The following is a 16,737-nucleotide window of genomic DNA, read 5'->3' as shown; positions in this document are numbered from 1 at the left end:
GTTACAGGAAGTCCTGACGGCTCGTTTTAAGGCTCACTTTCTGTGCATTTCTCTGTAGACTGAGCACTTTGATACTTTCACAGTATTAATATAGAACCTAGAGCTGCTTTGTAATCAAACAACACATGGACATCTCATATTATACAATATGGGACCTTTAAATTCAAAACTACAAATCCAAGTGTATGCTAATGTCGCTCTGCACTTGCTTAATGTCATGTGTAAATATGCAATTGTGAAAGTGATAACATGTCAGTATTTATTCAGTGAGACCTGAAATATAAGACTATAACACGAACTGTGTCATCAGAACGCCCTGTACCGTTCAGTCAGACTAATAATGCTAATATGTTGTCAACAAAGGCGCTATTCAAAGTCTAAACGTATTCCTGTCCATGAGTTTGAGGTGTTTTCCGTGTACGTGTTTTTGACAAATGAGAGCCGCCGTCTGCAAAATGTCTCTCCATGAAGCCGAGCCCTGAGGGGGAGAGTTAGAGAGAGAGAAGAGGAAGAGGGTAGTGTTGAACAAAGCAGAAGGGATTAGCTCCAGTTTTAATTCCGATGGCGAGTCCAGCTGCTGCTTTTTTTTTCCCCCCTTCTTTTCCTCCCTTATCCCTTCTGCTCTCGCTTTCTCACCCATCCCTGTCTCTGCTCTCTCCCTCTCTCTCCTTTTCTTTCTGTCTCTCTCCCTTGGCGGCTGCTGTTTTTTCCGCTGCCCTATACCCGGGGCCAGGAAGTGTGTCCATGGTGACAGCAGGAAGTAAAGCCTCCGCTGGTCAGTCACAGCCAGGTCTCCACGGCACGCAACACGCTGCCTGCAGCTCCTTGAAATATCTTGTTTTCCTCATCCATCTAAGCCCTTGGCAGATCTCAGTGTTTCATTTCGTACAGATCTAATGTGTTGTCGTATTCATTTTTTTTTTTCACCTGTTTTGTTATGAATCACAGAGGAAAGGCAGGTGAAGTTGAACTTTCAAGCTATCTTTGCCCGTGTGCGGACGTGCAGGTGTGACAGCATCTGGCTTCACTAATGAATCGCTCCCCGTCTGAACAGAGCAGCACGTTTTGCTCAGTCTGCTCCGCTATGACCGAGCAACAGATCCAGGACTCTTCTTATTCTTGAACACACACTCGATTTAGTCGCTAAAAGTCTCCCGTTGTGTCTTTCTCCCTCGCTCTCCTTCGGTGACCTTAACCCTCTGGCTTTTATGCAAGCTTGTGCCAAAAAAAAAAAAAAAATCAGGGGCATCTGTATGCAGGACACATCCACACGGTGCCCACAGTGTGTGTGAGGATGTTGTGTGTTTCTGTGTATGTGTGTCACTTGGGAGGATTGATTGTTGCCTCTGCCTACACACACTCCTCACTGATGCTGTTCTTCTATATGTTGGAGAAAACCGACGAGGAGGAAAATGCCAACATACAGATTAAATACACACAGTTGGTTGTAATGACATATATGAATATATAAGGTATTAAGCTTGGTAGGCACATGAATAAAAACAATACAAATTCAGGTGTAGATACAAAAGGATTATGTGAACTTCATATTAAAATTTGATGGTCTCTTAATTTGATAGTCACTTTACCACAACTCCAACCCAGATTAAAAAGTAAATCCTCTTCTCGCCCAATTCGCTACTGTAAGAGAATCTACATCCAAGGGGCTCCTCATTGAAACGCTGTAAAATAAGTCTTGTTGCATTTTTTTTTTTTTTTTTTTTTCAAACAACAGGTCAAAAAACAAACCAGCAGGTTTCACCATTAGCCCTCTTCAAGATCGCACAAGGCTTTAATCAGCTCTGCTTTCAGCGTCTGATCATGTTTCATTCATGGGAGTGTTTGAAGGTTTGATTGACCAAGTCGATTGAATGAAGTAATTTATTCTGTGAAGAATGTTTAGAATTACACTTATTTCCCTTTTTGTCTATAATATGCATGTTAGCTTGATTGATCATAGACTGCATATAAAGATGGAGGTAGCCTCTGTGACGTCATCCATAGGTTTCTTTAGAAAGCAGGCGCTCACCCACCAGCACGCTCTCAATTATGTAGAATTATGTAGAACATTAAGAAAATTTAAACGGGTGAGTTGTCATGGAAGGAGGAAATTAGCCGTAGAGACCAAAACAGTTTTTTGGTACCAGGCTGTAAACGTGTTTATATCTGCTGTAAAGTTGGACGTTTTAACATGGGGGTCTGTGGGGATTCACCAGCTTCTAGTGGCCATTTAAGGAACTGCAGTTTTTTTGGCACTTTTTTTCTTTGTGATTTTTGACAACAATAAAGCCAGAGATGAAAAAGCTTTATTAGACTTTGGCTATGAATAAAAGACTTGTGAGCAGCATTAGTTGATTCATGTTTTCATGGGAACTTTTGACAATAAATAAACGGTAGAATATCAGTAGCTGCATGGATGTAGGGATCTGTTGATTGGGTCACTTTGGTCCAGACTGACACTTGCTGTGATATTCTACAGGTATTTTTTTTTTTACTTTGATAGTGTGCCTCCTTTTTCTGAACTGATTTGGTTTTTGAAGTTGAGCAACCATTCATGCTTTTTCTGGACATAAGAAGATGAATGAAATCAGAGAGGAAAGAGTGTTTAACAACAATTAAACACAAACTGATGGGTTGTTAAAAGAAGAAAAAGGATGAAGATATTTGAATCAACCGTACTATTTTTACACACAGCAAATCTTCTTTTCTCCTCAATGAAAAATGGGCCAGTGGCCTATATTCTCCGGCGCTTCACTGCTTCTCCCCAGATTAGCGCTTCCTCCTCTCCTCCGTTTCTCTCCCTCCCTCTCTCTCCCTCTCTCTCTCGCTCTGGGCTTTTGAACTGATAAGTGTTGGCAGTACTCGCTGGCTCATTGGATACAAGGCCGTCTGTAAGGAAACGGACCGAGCCTCCTCCTCTTTCTCGGTCCCTTTCCTCTCCTGTCACCTACACCCCCCCCCACCCCCCACCCTTCTCATCCCTCTTTTTCCCCTCCTCTCATCCCATAATCCTGTGCACAATATCACTCCCTCCGCTCTTCTTCTTCACTTCAACATCCCTGTTTTCACTGTCCAGGCCTGTGGTGTGATGGAACTTGCCTGACCGGACGAGGGTTAATCCTGTGGTAATGGGCAGGGAATCTCTTCCAAGGCGTGCAAAAACAAAACAGGACATCTGAGAAAGAGGTTGAGGAAGAGAGAACAAGCGAGCAAAGCATCTGAAGGAGGGAAAGGACAGGAGAGATGGGTGTTACACAAGGTGTTTTATTTGGCGAGTGTACAGAGGCGATGTTCTCTGTGAGAGAGAGAGAGAGAGAGAGAGAGACATCAAAGTAAGATTAATGGTCACAAATCAATTCTAATGTTTCCCGGCAGTGAGATGCTCCTGTGATGATGACGACTCCAAAGCCTGAGGACTTATGAAGAATGAAGGTGAAACAGTGACGGTAGAGCGGTGATGATGGAGCGGGAAACCGAGACAAAGGGGCAGCGAGAAGCAGCGCTAGTTGAGAATGATGTAGATGCAGAGACGGGGGCGGATGGCACAACCTTGGAGCATTGTGTTTGACCTTTCAATGCCAACATCGTCTTATAATTTGAGTTGTGTGTGCGTGTGCGCATGAGAATGCACACACCAGATGGCGTTGCGCATAGCTGTGAAAAACGACATGCAGTACAAGCAACATAAATCATCAGTCAGCTCACATTTTGTATGAATGAAACATCTGTTTGGAGCAAAAAGTCTTACTGAGTGCTTCGCCATTAGCTGACTAATTTAACTGTTAGCTCATCACCGGTATGAATAAATCATAATATGGCCATTACTGAATCCATTTCATATTTTGAGATGTGCTGATTAGAAATTGTGTCAGCTAAATTATAATATTTGCTGGCCTTTCAAAGGTGCATTAACAGAGCTGCAGACTAAGTATATTTACTCAAGTTACTCAAGCTATCGTTACTTTATTTTACGGATTAAGATAGAAAACCGAAATATACACTATGAAATAAAACGCCATATGAAACAGTTAGAAGTAGCTCCATCTCAAACAACTTCAAAGCTCGAAAAAGATTCAAGGTTCCTAAAGCATCTCAGCTACCTGCTGCTTTTTGATTAATCATACCTGCAGCTGTATAAAAAATGCCATTGCCCCAGACTTTCCAGAACATAATAAGCCGCACGGCCAAATGGAGCACAGCCACTAAGACCTGAGTTTCCTCGAAGGGAGCACCAAGGTCAAGCATACATCAGGCAGTCTGATTTAAGTCAGCAGGTTGTGGGCTGAAAGCTGACTCTCTCTGCACTGTGGCCTCACAAGCGAATCATTCTGTGCAGCTGTGATTGTCAAGAAATTATTTAGACAGCAGATGCAATTTTCAGGAATCCAGCGCCCAATCCATCTTAATGCTATTAAAGTTTCAACTAAATTTCACCCCTATGTCCATGTAGTCAAGATTTGTGCTTTTACTTGCAGCACTTGCTACATTTCTCCAGCACTGGTGGGACAATCCAGAGACAGAGGTTTTGCAACAGCTGCCAGAGACCGAGCGGGAACCAAAATAAGCGCAGACAGAGAATAAAAACTCCAACTGCCCCCAACCACCTCAGTAAAAGTGAAAAAAGAGGCACAGCTGCACGCCAACAGCATGGTGTCATTCAGTTGCCCAGCGGGACGCGGCGGTGGATAAAGCAGCTTCATATCGATGTGCAGGGAGGGCTAGTCGATGCCTGCGGTGACTGGACAGTGTTTCCTCCTCCTCGGTCGCCGTCTGCAGGGGGCGTGTGTTTGTTGTTTGCTGGCGGACAAGAAACCTGCAGGGAGGCAGGTTAGATTGATTTAGCGGCCCGCGGCATTGAGCTCTGATCAACGTCTACTGTTGCGTTTGAGAGCCACTCAGGTTCTGCAGTGGTTTACACACACACTGTCGGCATACAGCATGCGATTTGTTTGATGCTACATTCTGTGTGTTCACTGCCTAAATCAAGAGTGTGAGCAGGGAGAGGTTCAGGGACTCCCTTCGTGGTTGTCGCAGGAACTGCACCTTGACTTTTGGATAAGAAGCTCTTCAGCAGAAAAGTCATCAAATTTATATTCATTTATCAGTGCCAGGAGTTAATAGTCACAGTGAAGACAGAGCAGTCCCTCCTGGTAAATCACTCTTTTTCAGTGTGACACACCTAATGAAACTCATCACCTTTAAAAGTAGCTTCCCCACAAGAGGGATCATTGCTATGAACTAACAGCATAGTGTAAGTTCAGGCATGTTTACATATCTGCATATTCCCTTTTTGATTGATAAAGTTTTATCTATCTACCACATATCATTTCATAATGACGGAAAAGCAGCTCCTCATTTCAGACACCGATCTAACTGTGGCACCGACCTCAACCAAAGTAGTCTGAAGGGCAACAGGAGGTTGTAGTTTGGAGGGGTCAGGTTGTGACACTGGCTGCAGTAACAGGGGAAATCAAGTATTATGATGACAGAAATGTTTCATCAATTTCTTTTAATTGTAGCTGACAGCCACATCCGGTCCAACACTGCTGTTCAAACAGAATAGCTTCCGTACAAAGTGATTTAAGTGTTAGACGTTATAGAAATGAGCTCATGGTTTATAGAAGCACTGCACCCATGGACCTGATCAAATCAATGGCAAAGATACCAGCACTCAGGTATAATACACATAGCATTAATGTGTAATGAATGCTGCACATGCATTTAAATGCATGGGAGACACCAGCACTCACAGTCTTGATAGACGTAACAAATGCATTAGAAGTGGCTGTAAACTGTAACGTATTATCTGTAAATCTGTGTTATCTCCTTCTATTGTAATATATGTGTTAGCCATTACTTATTGTCACTAATGCATGTCGTGACCTCAGTAAATAAAATTCTGCTGCATTAGGCAGCAGGCCAACATCAACCGAAGGAAGAGGGACAGATACGTACATAAATTTAAACTAAACTTAACACCAGAAGCAGCCACTGAGTCTTTTTAAAGATTATTTCGGAATCATTTTAGCCACACACACACACCTCGTAGTTTTGTTTTCACTGCAGGTCTCATGATGAGCGATCACGAATATGTGAGAAAAAACAAACAAACGAAAATAAAAGCAGCGAATGTGGGTTGAAGTGAAATGCTCGAAAAGAAAAAGGCAATTAGTTTCACGCTCAGAGATGCAAAATTATATCTGCGGATGGGTGGGAGAGACTTCTGACCTGAGAGGTAGATTTAGGGAGGCGGACATTTGCTACGGCCTGCGACTTTTGAGCTCTTCTGCCTCCCACTCTCCGAGCCCACACCTACTGCAGCTCCTGCAAGACTGAAGATATATTCTGAGAGAGAGAGATAGAGAAGGTTTACCGCTCTGAGAATGACAGTACAGGAAAAAGGATAGAATATGAGAGAAAGAGATTGTCCATGACTCAAACTGTGGTAAAATAACATTGCTTGAATTGGATAAAGATTACATCAGGTTATTATATAATTTTAAATTCAACTTTTTTTTCATTTTTTGGAATGGAGAGAAACGTTGTTATTGCCATACATGGTTTTTTTTTTTTTTGGTGAAGTCGAGGTGAGTTTCATGGGAGATTTAAAGATGGGAGAGTGGGCGGGACTCCTACTCTCTGCCTCTCAGTCCATCTGAGTGAAATAGAAAAATATACCGAGAGAGGGGGAGACAGAGAGGAGGGTAGGTTTTGAAAGGTCAGGGTACATTTAATGAGAGATTTAATGAAGGAGACAGAGACTAACTGCTTGTGCGCTCTGGCTCCCAGAATAAAATATGAAGGAACAGGACAGAGGAGAACAAGAGGAGAATGAGAAGAAAGAATTAGAGGTAAAAGGAGACTGCAGTCTTTATCACATTTATTTTGACACTTTAGTGCATTACAGCCTATGCTGGCCTCCATACATTTACAGTTTGGTGCCACTTTGTCAGGTTTATAACAGATGGTTTTAAAGCATGAGACACAAAGGAGGACCTTTTCTTTTAAGACTTTCATTTTCTCCTCATCAACTTCAGCCACAAACCTGAACAAGGCACCTAAAACATTTGATGAATAAATCATGGTGTACTGGAAAAGAGTTGTGCAACAATTTCACACATTTTTCCACTTAAATTTCAAGTATTTACACTGATTCTTTTAATAGAGCCTGAGACAGACGTACGAAGACCAGCAGCAATAAAGACAAAAGAAAAATGTATGAGGGGAAAGAGGGATGAAGAAGAGCAAGTGAAAGAGGATGAAAAGGAAACAGAGGGCTTGCGAAGGAAAACCAGACACACAAAGTCTGGATACGTTGTATAGAAAACAGTGCAACAGAGTCTATTCCTCCTTCCAGATCTCTGTCAGAGAGATTTTTTTGAGCTGCTACCCCTGTGGTTTTGTTGCCATGGTAAAATCTAAAGGCTTTTCTCCATGCTGAAGTCCAGCACAGTTGGCCAGCGTTGTGTTTCTTTATTTCTGTGTGTTTAAAGGAGAGAGAGAGAGAGAGAGTGTGTGTTTCTGTTTGTGTGTCGTTGATAAAAAGAGAGATGGAGGAGGAGTTGCGGAGTGCGCGGGCACGTCTATTGATCATATGACTGTCACAATGTTGCAGTGAAGAGATCAGTAACTTCACATTGTCTCTTTGTACTCACAAGTGTGTTTGTGTGTGTGTACGTGTGTAATGTTTTCTGACACTTTGTATGTTGTATCACCATGTTGTTTTTCAGTGTTGCTCTAAATACACTAAAAATCCTAGATAATCAAGTGTAGGAAACAAAATCTCAACATATGACTTCACTCAAAACATTTCAGTGGGTTTGTGTTTTTGTGTGTGTCAATCATCCTAGTGGGGGATTTTACTCTGAAAGGGGTGGGGAGGGTGCGAGGTGAGGTGAGGAGGGGAGGGAAAGGAAAAGGGGGGGTGGTTTCTGCCCTGTCGCTAGGTAACCGTCTCCCGGCCTAAAGGCAAAGCCAGGCCTGGTTTCCATGGCAACGTCATTGGTGTGGAGGGTGAATGGAGTTTTGGTGGTTGTGGTATACGTTTATGTATGTATATGCGCGTGCGTGTGTGTGTGTGTGTGTGTGTGTGTGTATGAGAGAGTGATCTGAACAAAGAGAAGCACTCAGTAGGTTGAGCATCTGTGCAATTCAAAATTGAAAGAGAATAGTGAAACGTGATGCATATAATTGAAGATATAATGATAAGAGTTGATCTTTGTGCACAAGGCCTCAGCAGACATTGTCACAGCTTACAGACCAAGATCCTCCATGTGAACCTGACATTTTGTTTACTGGTACACACTCTGCCTCAGGGCTGCATTCGAGTGCTTGATAGAAAATATGGATTGACTGCTGCTGTGTCGACTCTTACTTTCAAATCATGTGGATGTATGGTTGTGCCTTCATTCTTTGCTTGCTTGTTATTGTACATGCAATCAGATATGGAGACAAATAGAAAAAGAGGAAAAATGAAAAGAATGAAAGGACAAAAAGGAGAGAGAAGGGAGAACAGGGGGTCTTGTCTGGATGGATAATGGCCTGATTGCACAATGTAAAGCAGACCGTGGTGGAGGTGGTGGTGGTGGTGGTGGTGGTGGTGGGGGGTTAACAGTTTAGTCACGGAGTGGAAAAGGAGCTCTTCATACCGCTTGGCTTCCATTTACACCATGAAATCTACGGAAGTTCATTAAAGACAAAGCTACTGAGAGTGCAAGAATAACTGAAACTCATGGACATCAGAGATACAGTATTTAGAGGTAACAAATGGTGCCTGCAGACGTTCATACATTAAAACATTTTTCTTCCTCAGTGTTGTGACTATAGCTAACACCACCCATGCTGAACAAAAAACTGAGTGCAATTCTTAACATTTAAGTTAAATCATGTGATCTGTATCAGGTCACATCTAAATAATGACATACCTCTGTATTTACACTGACTCACATTGTTTTGTTTCCACCAGCATTATAATCGCAAGTTAATCTACTAATTCCTTAGTCAGAGCCGGTAGACTTGCCAACAAACATGGCACATCCCAGGTTAAGCACACTAATGCCATGGATCAGTGTCATTCTTTGGTTTTGTGTGGCAAGACTTAGCTACTGCTATCAGTTGTCGCTTTTGCTGCATAGCTTAAAAGTGCTAGATGTAAGTTCTTGCTTTTGCCACGTAGCCAACGTTAGCATCAGCTGTTTAATTATGTAGAAGAGTCTAGAATAAACAATCAATTTAATGTCAATTAAAGCTCTTGCTTTGCTTCTTTTTCTATCACATCTTTTCTTCTACTGAAGTTAGCGTGCTCACCAGCTAGCCCCGGCCGGTCTCGTAATACTGCTTTGCCATAGTGAGTCACTGTAGCGTCCAGATTGCCCTCAGTCCAACGTGAGAGGGTGAAAAAGTAGTGTTCGTGTGTGTATTCTAACCTCTTGTCTTGTGAACGCTCCGCGAAACACCACTATTCGCTCCCAGCAAGAAACGAGGTTGGGCAGCAGAGAAAACGTACATATAGCACCTTTAAGCTAGCAGGAAGAGGAGGGGTTCAGTGACCCTTCAACTTGTGGGATAAATTTTTGTCCTAAGAATGGTCACAGCCAGACTGGCTGTTTGCACTTTGTTTACAGTCTTTATACTAAGCTAAGCTAAGCTAGCCAGCTGCTGGCTGTAGCTTCATATTAAACAGACTTGGACTGTGAAAGTTCATTATAGTGCTGCTGAAGCCTGTGTGCAAAATGTTGTTACTAAGCTCCGCCAAGTGCTTTAAAACCGGCCAGAACTGCAAGAGAAAACTGTGAGAGAAGAGAGGTTTCAAACTGAGCGTGAACACCTGCTTTTGCAAGTGCAAATCTTTCCCTTGCAGACTGATCACAATGACTTGATTTATTTACTGCTCATCAAAATGTTTTGGCGCTAATTAACTACCATATTAACCCCAGCACATATACAGCGTTAATGGATATACCATTAATGCTTTTTATGGAGTCAACAGTCTTTATTTATACAAATAACATTTGGATAATTGCAAACAACGCCCATACAGAATCCTGTGTGTGTGTGTTTTTGTTTTTCCTTGTTCATTTTTTGCTTTCCCCTTGTCCCAGAAACCCGTTTTTTTTTTTCTTTGTTCTAAGCTTTTATTGTTCAGATGTCAATTTAATATATAGCTGAATAATACTTTGTAATTAGAATTTCTGTGACAACTCTTTCTCTCTGTCTGTCTCACATTTTAAGACAACCACACACACACACACACACACACACACACACACACACACACACACACAGGCAGCAGAGACAGAGGAACGGGCAGACAAAAGCATGTTTGTGTTCATGAGAATGTGAAGCACAGTGGGTCTCTATGTATGGAAGCAGTGTCAGGCTCGTCCCTGAGAGAGCAGGGAGGGAGGGAGGGGGTGGGGGGGGGGCAGCAGTTAGAGGGGATTTCACAGACTCTTTTACTTAGAGCATGACTACAGTATTGCAGATAAACCAAAATATGCACACGTCTCTCAGTTTTCACCTTGAACTTTTTATGGAACACAGATGCATGGTAGTCGGCCTTCATGGATCCGGTTGGGTATTTGTTAGAGGAAGCAAACTGACTTTCTGTGTCTGCTGAATCTCTTTGATCACTGAAGCATTTTGTCATTACAGCTGATAGCTTATAGCTGCAATTCATGTGGTTTTATTATTGTCATATTTTTCTCTCCGTTGTCAGGCAACAGCATAAGCACAGATATGTTCATTTGACTGAGGGTTTAATACAACTCCTGCTAGATTCGGTTAAGATGTAGCATTTATGATGCATAGACACTTCTTTTACTGCTCACTTAAGTTGTCTGCTTTAAGCAGAACAACATTGTCATCGAGATCACCTGTATTGTGTATATATATATGATGAACAAAAAAGTGGTAATCAAAGCAATATTTCATTTCATTTCCGTTTACTTCTTTACATTCAGCAGAAAGAACTGAGAGTACATTACAGAACACCTGTAATGAATGTGGAAGGCCATATAAAACATAAATCAAAGTTTTTTGTAATTATATTACAGTATCTTAAAAAAAAATGTCAGTAATAAGAATGGAATGGAAAGAATTTTTTAAATAAGTGGCAGGAATGAGTGTCCATAGAACAACAATAAAACAATAAAAGAACAATTTTAGAATAGAACAAATAAGAAGAAAAATAAAAGAATAAGATTATAACAAAATTAAAAGTGCAAAACTGATTAGATGGTAATAATGAAATAGCATTTATTTTTTCAAAAATTTTAAGCACGGTCCATGTTGCATATTTTAATAGAAACGTCGTTCATGGTTGAGAAAGAGTTAAAGGCAGCGGTGTGAGGGAAGTGGTGGGAGAGAAACACTAAATGTAGCCACTCTGTCCATTGTTGTTTTTTTTCCCCCTTCTCCTCTAAAAGTACACAAAAGCAGCGCCAGTCCATTGTGGTGCAAAACAGAGAGCAGGCAGGGCGACCTGGGTCGAGAGAGGAGGCTCAGGGACCAACACACACGCACACACGCACACACACACATTCATTCTTTCAATCAGCTTCCCTCCGTCACAGAAACAATTCACGAGCTCATGAGTCGAAGCGTACAAACACACATTCACACAAATACGTGCACATACACACACACACACACACACACACACACAATTCCCAATCTTGCAGTTGGAGACACACACAAACACAAACACACATACTTACACATGCGCACACATACACACAGTATTCAGACCCTTGTCGTATTCACTGGAGTTAAGGTGCATATCCCTGCTCTCTCCCACGCAGCGCTTTGTGTTGATTGAGCAAGTTGCTCTGGTTTGAGAGGAGATGAATGTGACATTTAAGACTGAACTAACACACACTCACACACTCACACACTCACACACTCTCTCACTCTCTCTCTCTTGCTCTCTCTCTCTCTCTCTCTCTCTCTCTCTCTCACACACACACACACACACACATATACACAGTAAAAGCGCTCTGTCATCATTGTGCTCTTGCCCTGAGGCTGAGATCGTGGATCAGACAAACCAAACCAAATGCCACTATTAGCCATTAGAGAACAGGCAAACAAATCTGACCTTAAATCAGCCTCTGGGACAATTACATTAGCTATCATATCTGCTCTGGTACTCTGCAATGTGCCATCCATAACGTGCTGATTTGAAGACTTTGTCTCTGTTTGTCAGTCTCGCATAAAGATCTATTCATCTAGTCACCAAATCATCGGCTTTTCCATTCCTGGTATTTATTTATTTTTTTTTTTTTAACTCATTTAACTGCTTTTGAATGAATGAATGGTCACAAAATTGTTTCTTTCCATCACTGTTGTCTTTCATCTTTTCAGGGAGATAATATGACAAGCTCAAGGTCTGCTGCTCAGTTACAGAGCATCATCTCCTTTCCATATGTCCCTGAGAGCAAGCTAAAGACGATTAAGTAAAGATAATATTGCAGCACAGTGAGGCGGATGCTCATGCTTTAATAAGCAAAGCTGCCGTTTCAGTATCTAATGGTCCGCAGTGAGTGGGGGCCCTCTGGTGGTCACTGCAGGTAACAGCGCCTCTGTTATATAGGTCACACCACTCGTCATGGAGCTCTTCTGGGCTTTCTGTATGGCGTGTTTATCTGTGCTGAGACTGTGGGGATCAGAGGCAGACAGAGCTTCGTGCCAGTGCCCATGATGCACTGCACTGAGCGGCAGCGCTCTCGCCAGCTGCATGGATGCCAGGGACTTGGGGAAGGGGGGGCGGGGTTGTGTCTGCTGTGTGTGACACAGAAAAAAAAAGATAAAAAAGAACAGTATCTGTTTAGATTCACGTTCATGTTGTAGGAAGCTCGTGTTTCATGGTAGAAGGGAGGCAGTCCTGCTGGAACTTGTATCACTCCTCGAAGTTGCTGAAGCCTCCCTGAGCAAGACCCTGGATCCTACTCAGCTCAAAGGCAGCTGTTTTTAAGTAACCTTAATCACGTCCACATTGCTGAACTGCTGCCTCATTAAACTCACTAAGGGCTGGGGAAAATCACACCAAAAAAAAGTCGGGATAAACAGGTCTTTGGAAATCCTGAGGCTGCCGTTTAATTGGCTGTGGGGTTGAAAATGTTGGAAACAGCACCTCTAGTTGGTTTTGTTCCGTGGCATAATGTCATTGGCAGCCCACTGTGTCTCAGCGACATCTCTAGGCAACTTTTATCCCTAAATTCCTTGAGACCTCCGTCTTCATACTTGTTGACGAGGCCAAGAAAAATGTATGTATCACATCATTTCGTATAATCCAGGATAGCAAAAACCAACTTCTGGCCCAACATATGCCTGGGTCCTCGGCCCAAGTCTGGCCCGTATACTTCCACATCTGGGCAGATCATGGCTGTTCTCCTTCGGTATCATCTGACAGTCACATGATTTTCTTCGTGTGTGCCGGAATTAGTCCAGATGTGGGAAGTAGCGTCTGACTATAATGCTGTATATGGGCCACATTCGGCCCGAGGAACTGGGCATATATTGGGCCACAAGAAAACTAGCTGGATTTATTTTGCTACCTAAATATCTAAATATTTAATATAAAATAGGCTGATATTAGCTGGAATATTAAGGCATGTGCATATCTTTTTGATTTATTTTTGGTTGTGGCAGTCTATGTAATATCGTGTTTAATGCCAAAACCCACAGACATAAAGATTAATATCATAAAAAAAGACTTAAGAAAATCAGTAAATGTTCGCATTTGGAACCAGATGGAAATGTAGAGAAAGTAGAGAAATCCAGACATGACTGCTTAAAATTGACTTTGCCAATTAATCAGTTAACATAATTCTCGCCAATTGATATTCTGTCCATCCATATAATACATTTTTTGATGAATCGGATATTCCAAAAATATTCCAGTAGCTTCCATCTACGGTGATGTTCGCATGGACATTAACAATCATCTGGAGAAGGAGATGCATGTGAATAGCTTGACCCAAATATGTTAATAACCGAGACATGAGCAGCAATCTGAAACACTGTGTCCCCGGACTGTAAAAGCCTGCCTTTGCCTCTTGATGTACTTTCTTTGCTTCTTCCAAAGTGACGCAGCTGAACAGAGCAGACGGCCTCACAACATGTCTGAATCACTCTGTCTGTTTCTCTCTCTCTCTCTCTCTCTCTCTGGCTCTCTCTCTCTCTCTCCTCTCTCTCTCGCTCTTTCACTGTGGTTTTTTTGTCTTTTTCTCGCCGGCTGCCTGCTTCTGAACAACAACTCGCATGCCAGCACACACATGCCTACACGCTCTCTCACACACACACACACACACACGCACACACGCACACACACACTTGACAAATAGCCCATCTTTCTGAGGATAACCTAAACCCTGCGTTCTTAACAACACTCATTCCTTAACACTAGCCTGGGCCGCAACCGCTGCATGCCTATAGACTGAATCCTTCAACCGCTGGTCCCAAAACCTGAAAACCAAACCCTGAGCTTCCTCCTTTCAGAAGTTCAAATCAGTATCCTTGGATATAAACAGAATAACAGACAACAGAATTAACTGCACACTGAATATACGTGTATGTATAATATATGAATGTATATTAATAATGATAATGAATAATTAACACTGTATATACAGATGGTTATCTTTAAGGTGTAAAAGAAGAAGTGAACTCGCACGATGTTTCACACTTTAATATCTTAGCACAGAGAGCTGTTTTGATTTCTGTCCAGGTATAAGAGGGGGTGAACCAATCGAACGTTTCTCTCCTGATAATAGAGTCCAATATTTCAACTCAGTATATTTGCAGTTACAGAATATCAATCCAATATGAGTGCTGCCTTTTTCCCGAATTTAAAAGCTGTATACCTCCACGCTTGAAATCATTTTTTATGCAAGGTAGTGCCGACAGAATAGATGTAACTGTAATTGATCATGCCTCGGCCAATACCCGTCCCCCCTTAATAAGCAGTTTCATTGTCAGTACCGATCTGGTCGGATTGGTCGATCTCGTCTCATGACACCTCATTTAGTCTACTTTTCAAGTGTGGGTAGATTTGTGGACTTGCCTCTCCTCTTACACCGATACAGTAAGCCAAGTCTGACAAGGACTAGCAAGGAAATGTTCTTCTTCAATCCGTCCACTAGAGGGAGACGGAGAGCTGCAGAAGTTTCCACTAGAGCTTGAGTTGAGTTGATGCTGTAGGTAAAAGCCCAAAAGGCTACAAAGTGTAAAAGATAAGGCTGATTTTCTTTCCTTTTTTTTTTTTTTTTTTAATCTTATTTTCCTAAATCCCATGAAAAGTGGAAAGCCAATAATGCCGGAGTCCTCTGAGGACTTTCTTAATTCCCTTCTCTGTCTGAGCCTCTCAGTTCCAAGCCCACTGGTTTCTACTGCAGATGTCAAAACAGCTCACACATATCTAGTCTATTTTTTACCAAATGTTACTCAAACAGAAGTAAACAGTGCATTTGTTGGGGACTATTTTCAGCTGTGGATTAATACAGATGTGGTTGTCTAGTGGGTATTTATAGCAGTAGGATGGCGTTTATGTTAATTGTAATGAAGAAACATGTCCCCCAGAGCAATGGTGTTATTTGTGTAGTTTTGTTTGTTTGTTTTCACCAATCTGATTCTTTAAGTGAATCTCAATCCTCTCTTTCGGTTGTCCACTAAACACAAAGTCTGCCAACAAATGAACTATTCTGTTCTCAGTGTCTTTGTGCTTTTTCATCCCACTCTGACGGTGTGCTATTGTCATTAGCTAAGATTTCCTTACTGTTTTCCATTGTAGAGTCTGGGAAGTAGGTGGGCTGTTTTACTCGCCAAAGAAACAATATTAGGAAATTTTCAACCGCAGTTTTTTTTTGTTTCTTTCTCCTCTTTAGTTTCTGTTGCCTCCTTTTCATTTTATTCTATATATCTAACTGTTTCTCCTTCTCTCCTCTCTCTGCCTCTGAACAGACCATGGCGGAGTACAGCTCTCTGCTCAGCGACCTGTCTGAAAACATCACCAACGAGGACTTGGAGCAGCTCAAGTCGGCCTGCAAGGAGGACATCCCCGAGGACCAGAGCAACAACATCACCTCCTCCAAAGAGTGGTTCAGCTACCTGGAGAAGAACGACAAGTTGGCCCAGGGTGAGACTCAAATTAAATCAAATAGCTCATATTTTATATTTTCTAGATGCTTATTTCCACATCCGCTACGCCCAAACCGATGTCTGAAGCATCGTCACATCAGGTGTGATATTAGCTTGAGGCCTTTTCAGTGACCAGACCCTCTAACAACACCTCCCATGCAGATAACCTGTCATACATCGAGCACATCTTTGAGATTTCACGGCGACCGGACCTGTTGACGAGGGTGATCGAGTACCGCACCACCGTGCTCAAGATCTCTGAGGATGACGAGATCGACACCAAGCTCACACGCATCCCCTCGGCCAAGAAATACAAAGGTAACACACCCTCTGTGCTTAATCTCTAGACCGTGCAGATGTGGGGTTAGATCAGATCAGTTCTTAAAATAACAACCTCATACACATATGGCATTAAGAATAATCTACAGGCCAACTGTGTAAATATTTAGAAAACATATGAACATACATATATTGTCTAGATTAATGTTGTAAAAATTGGTTGAATAAGGATTTAAATGGGGTAATAAAAGCTGAAAAGTCCAGGCTTTAACTGCCAATATGAAGTGCGATCAGTGCCAGATTCTGGGGCCAATACCAATG

At 42.1% G+C, this 16,737-nt stretch overlaps 1 protein-coding gene across 1 annotated transcript in view; it reads left to right on the top strand.

Annotated features, from left to right (window-relative positions):
• Positions 1-16,737, top strand: part of pea15 (proliferation and apoptosis adaptor protein 15) — a 49,762-nt gene that overhangs the window by 25,715 nt on the left and 7,310 nt on the right. The window contains exons 2-3 of the mRNA XM_022768150.1: positions 15,961-16,135; positions 16,300-16,455. Of these exons, the coding sequence (XP_022623871.1) occupies positions 15,964-16,135; positions 16,300-16,455 (328 nt within the window). The 5' untranslated portion in view covers positions 15,961-15,963. The remainder of the gene's footprint in view (positions 1-15,960; positions 16,136-16,299; positions 16,456-16,737) is intronic.

The sequence above is a fragment of the Seriola dumerili genome, unplaced genomic scaffold (genome assembly GCF_002260705.1).
Source record: "Seriola dumerili isolate Sdu_G_001 unplaced genomic scaffold, Sdu_1.0 BDQW01001435.1, whole genome shotgun sequence".
Lineage (NCBI taxonomy): Eukaryota > Metazoa > Chordata > Actinopteri > Carangiformes > Carangidae > Seriola > Seriola dumerili.
Note: the sequence above shows the minus strand (reverse complement) of the source record. Positions and strands in the feature narration are given on the sequence as shown.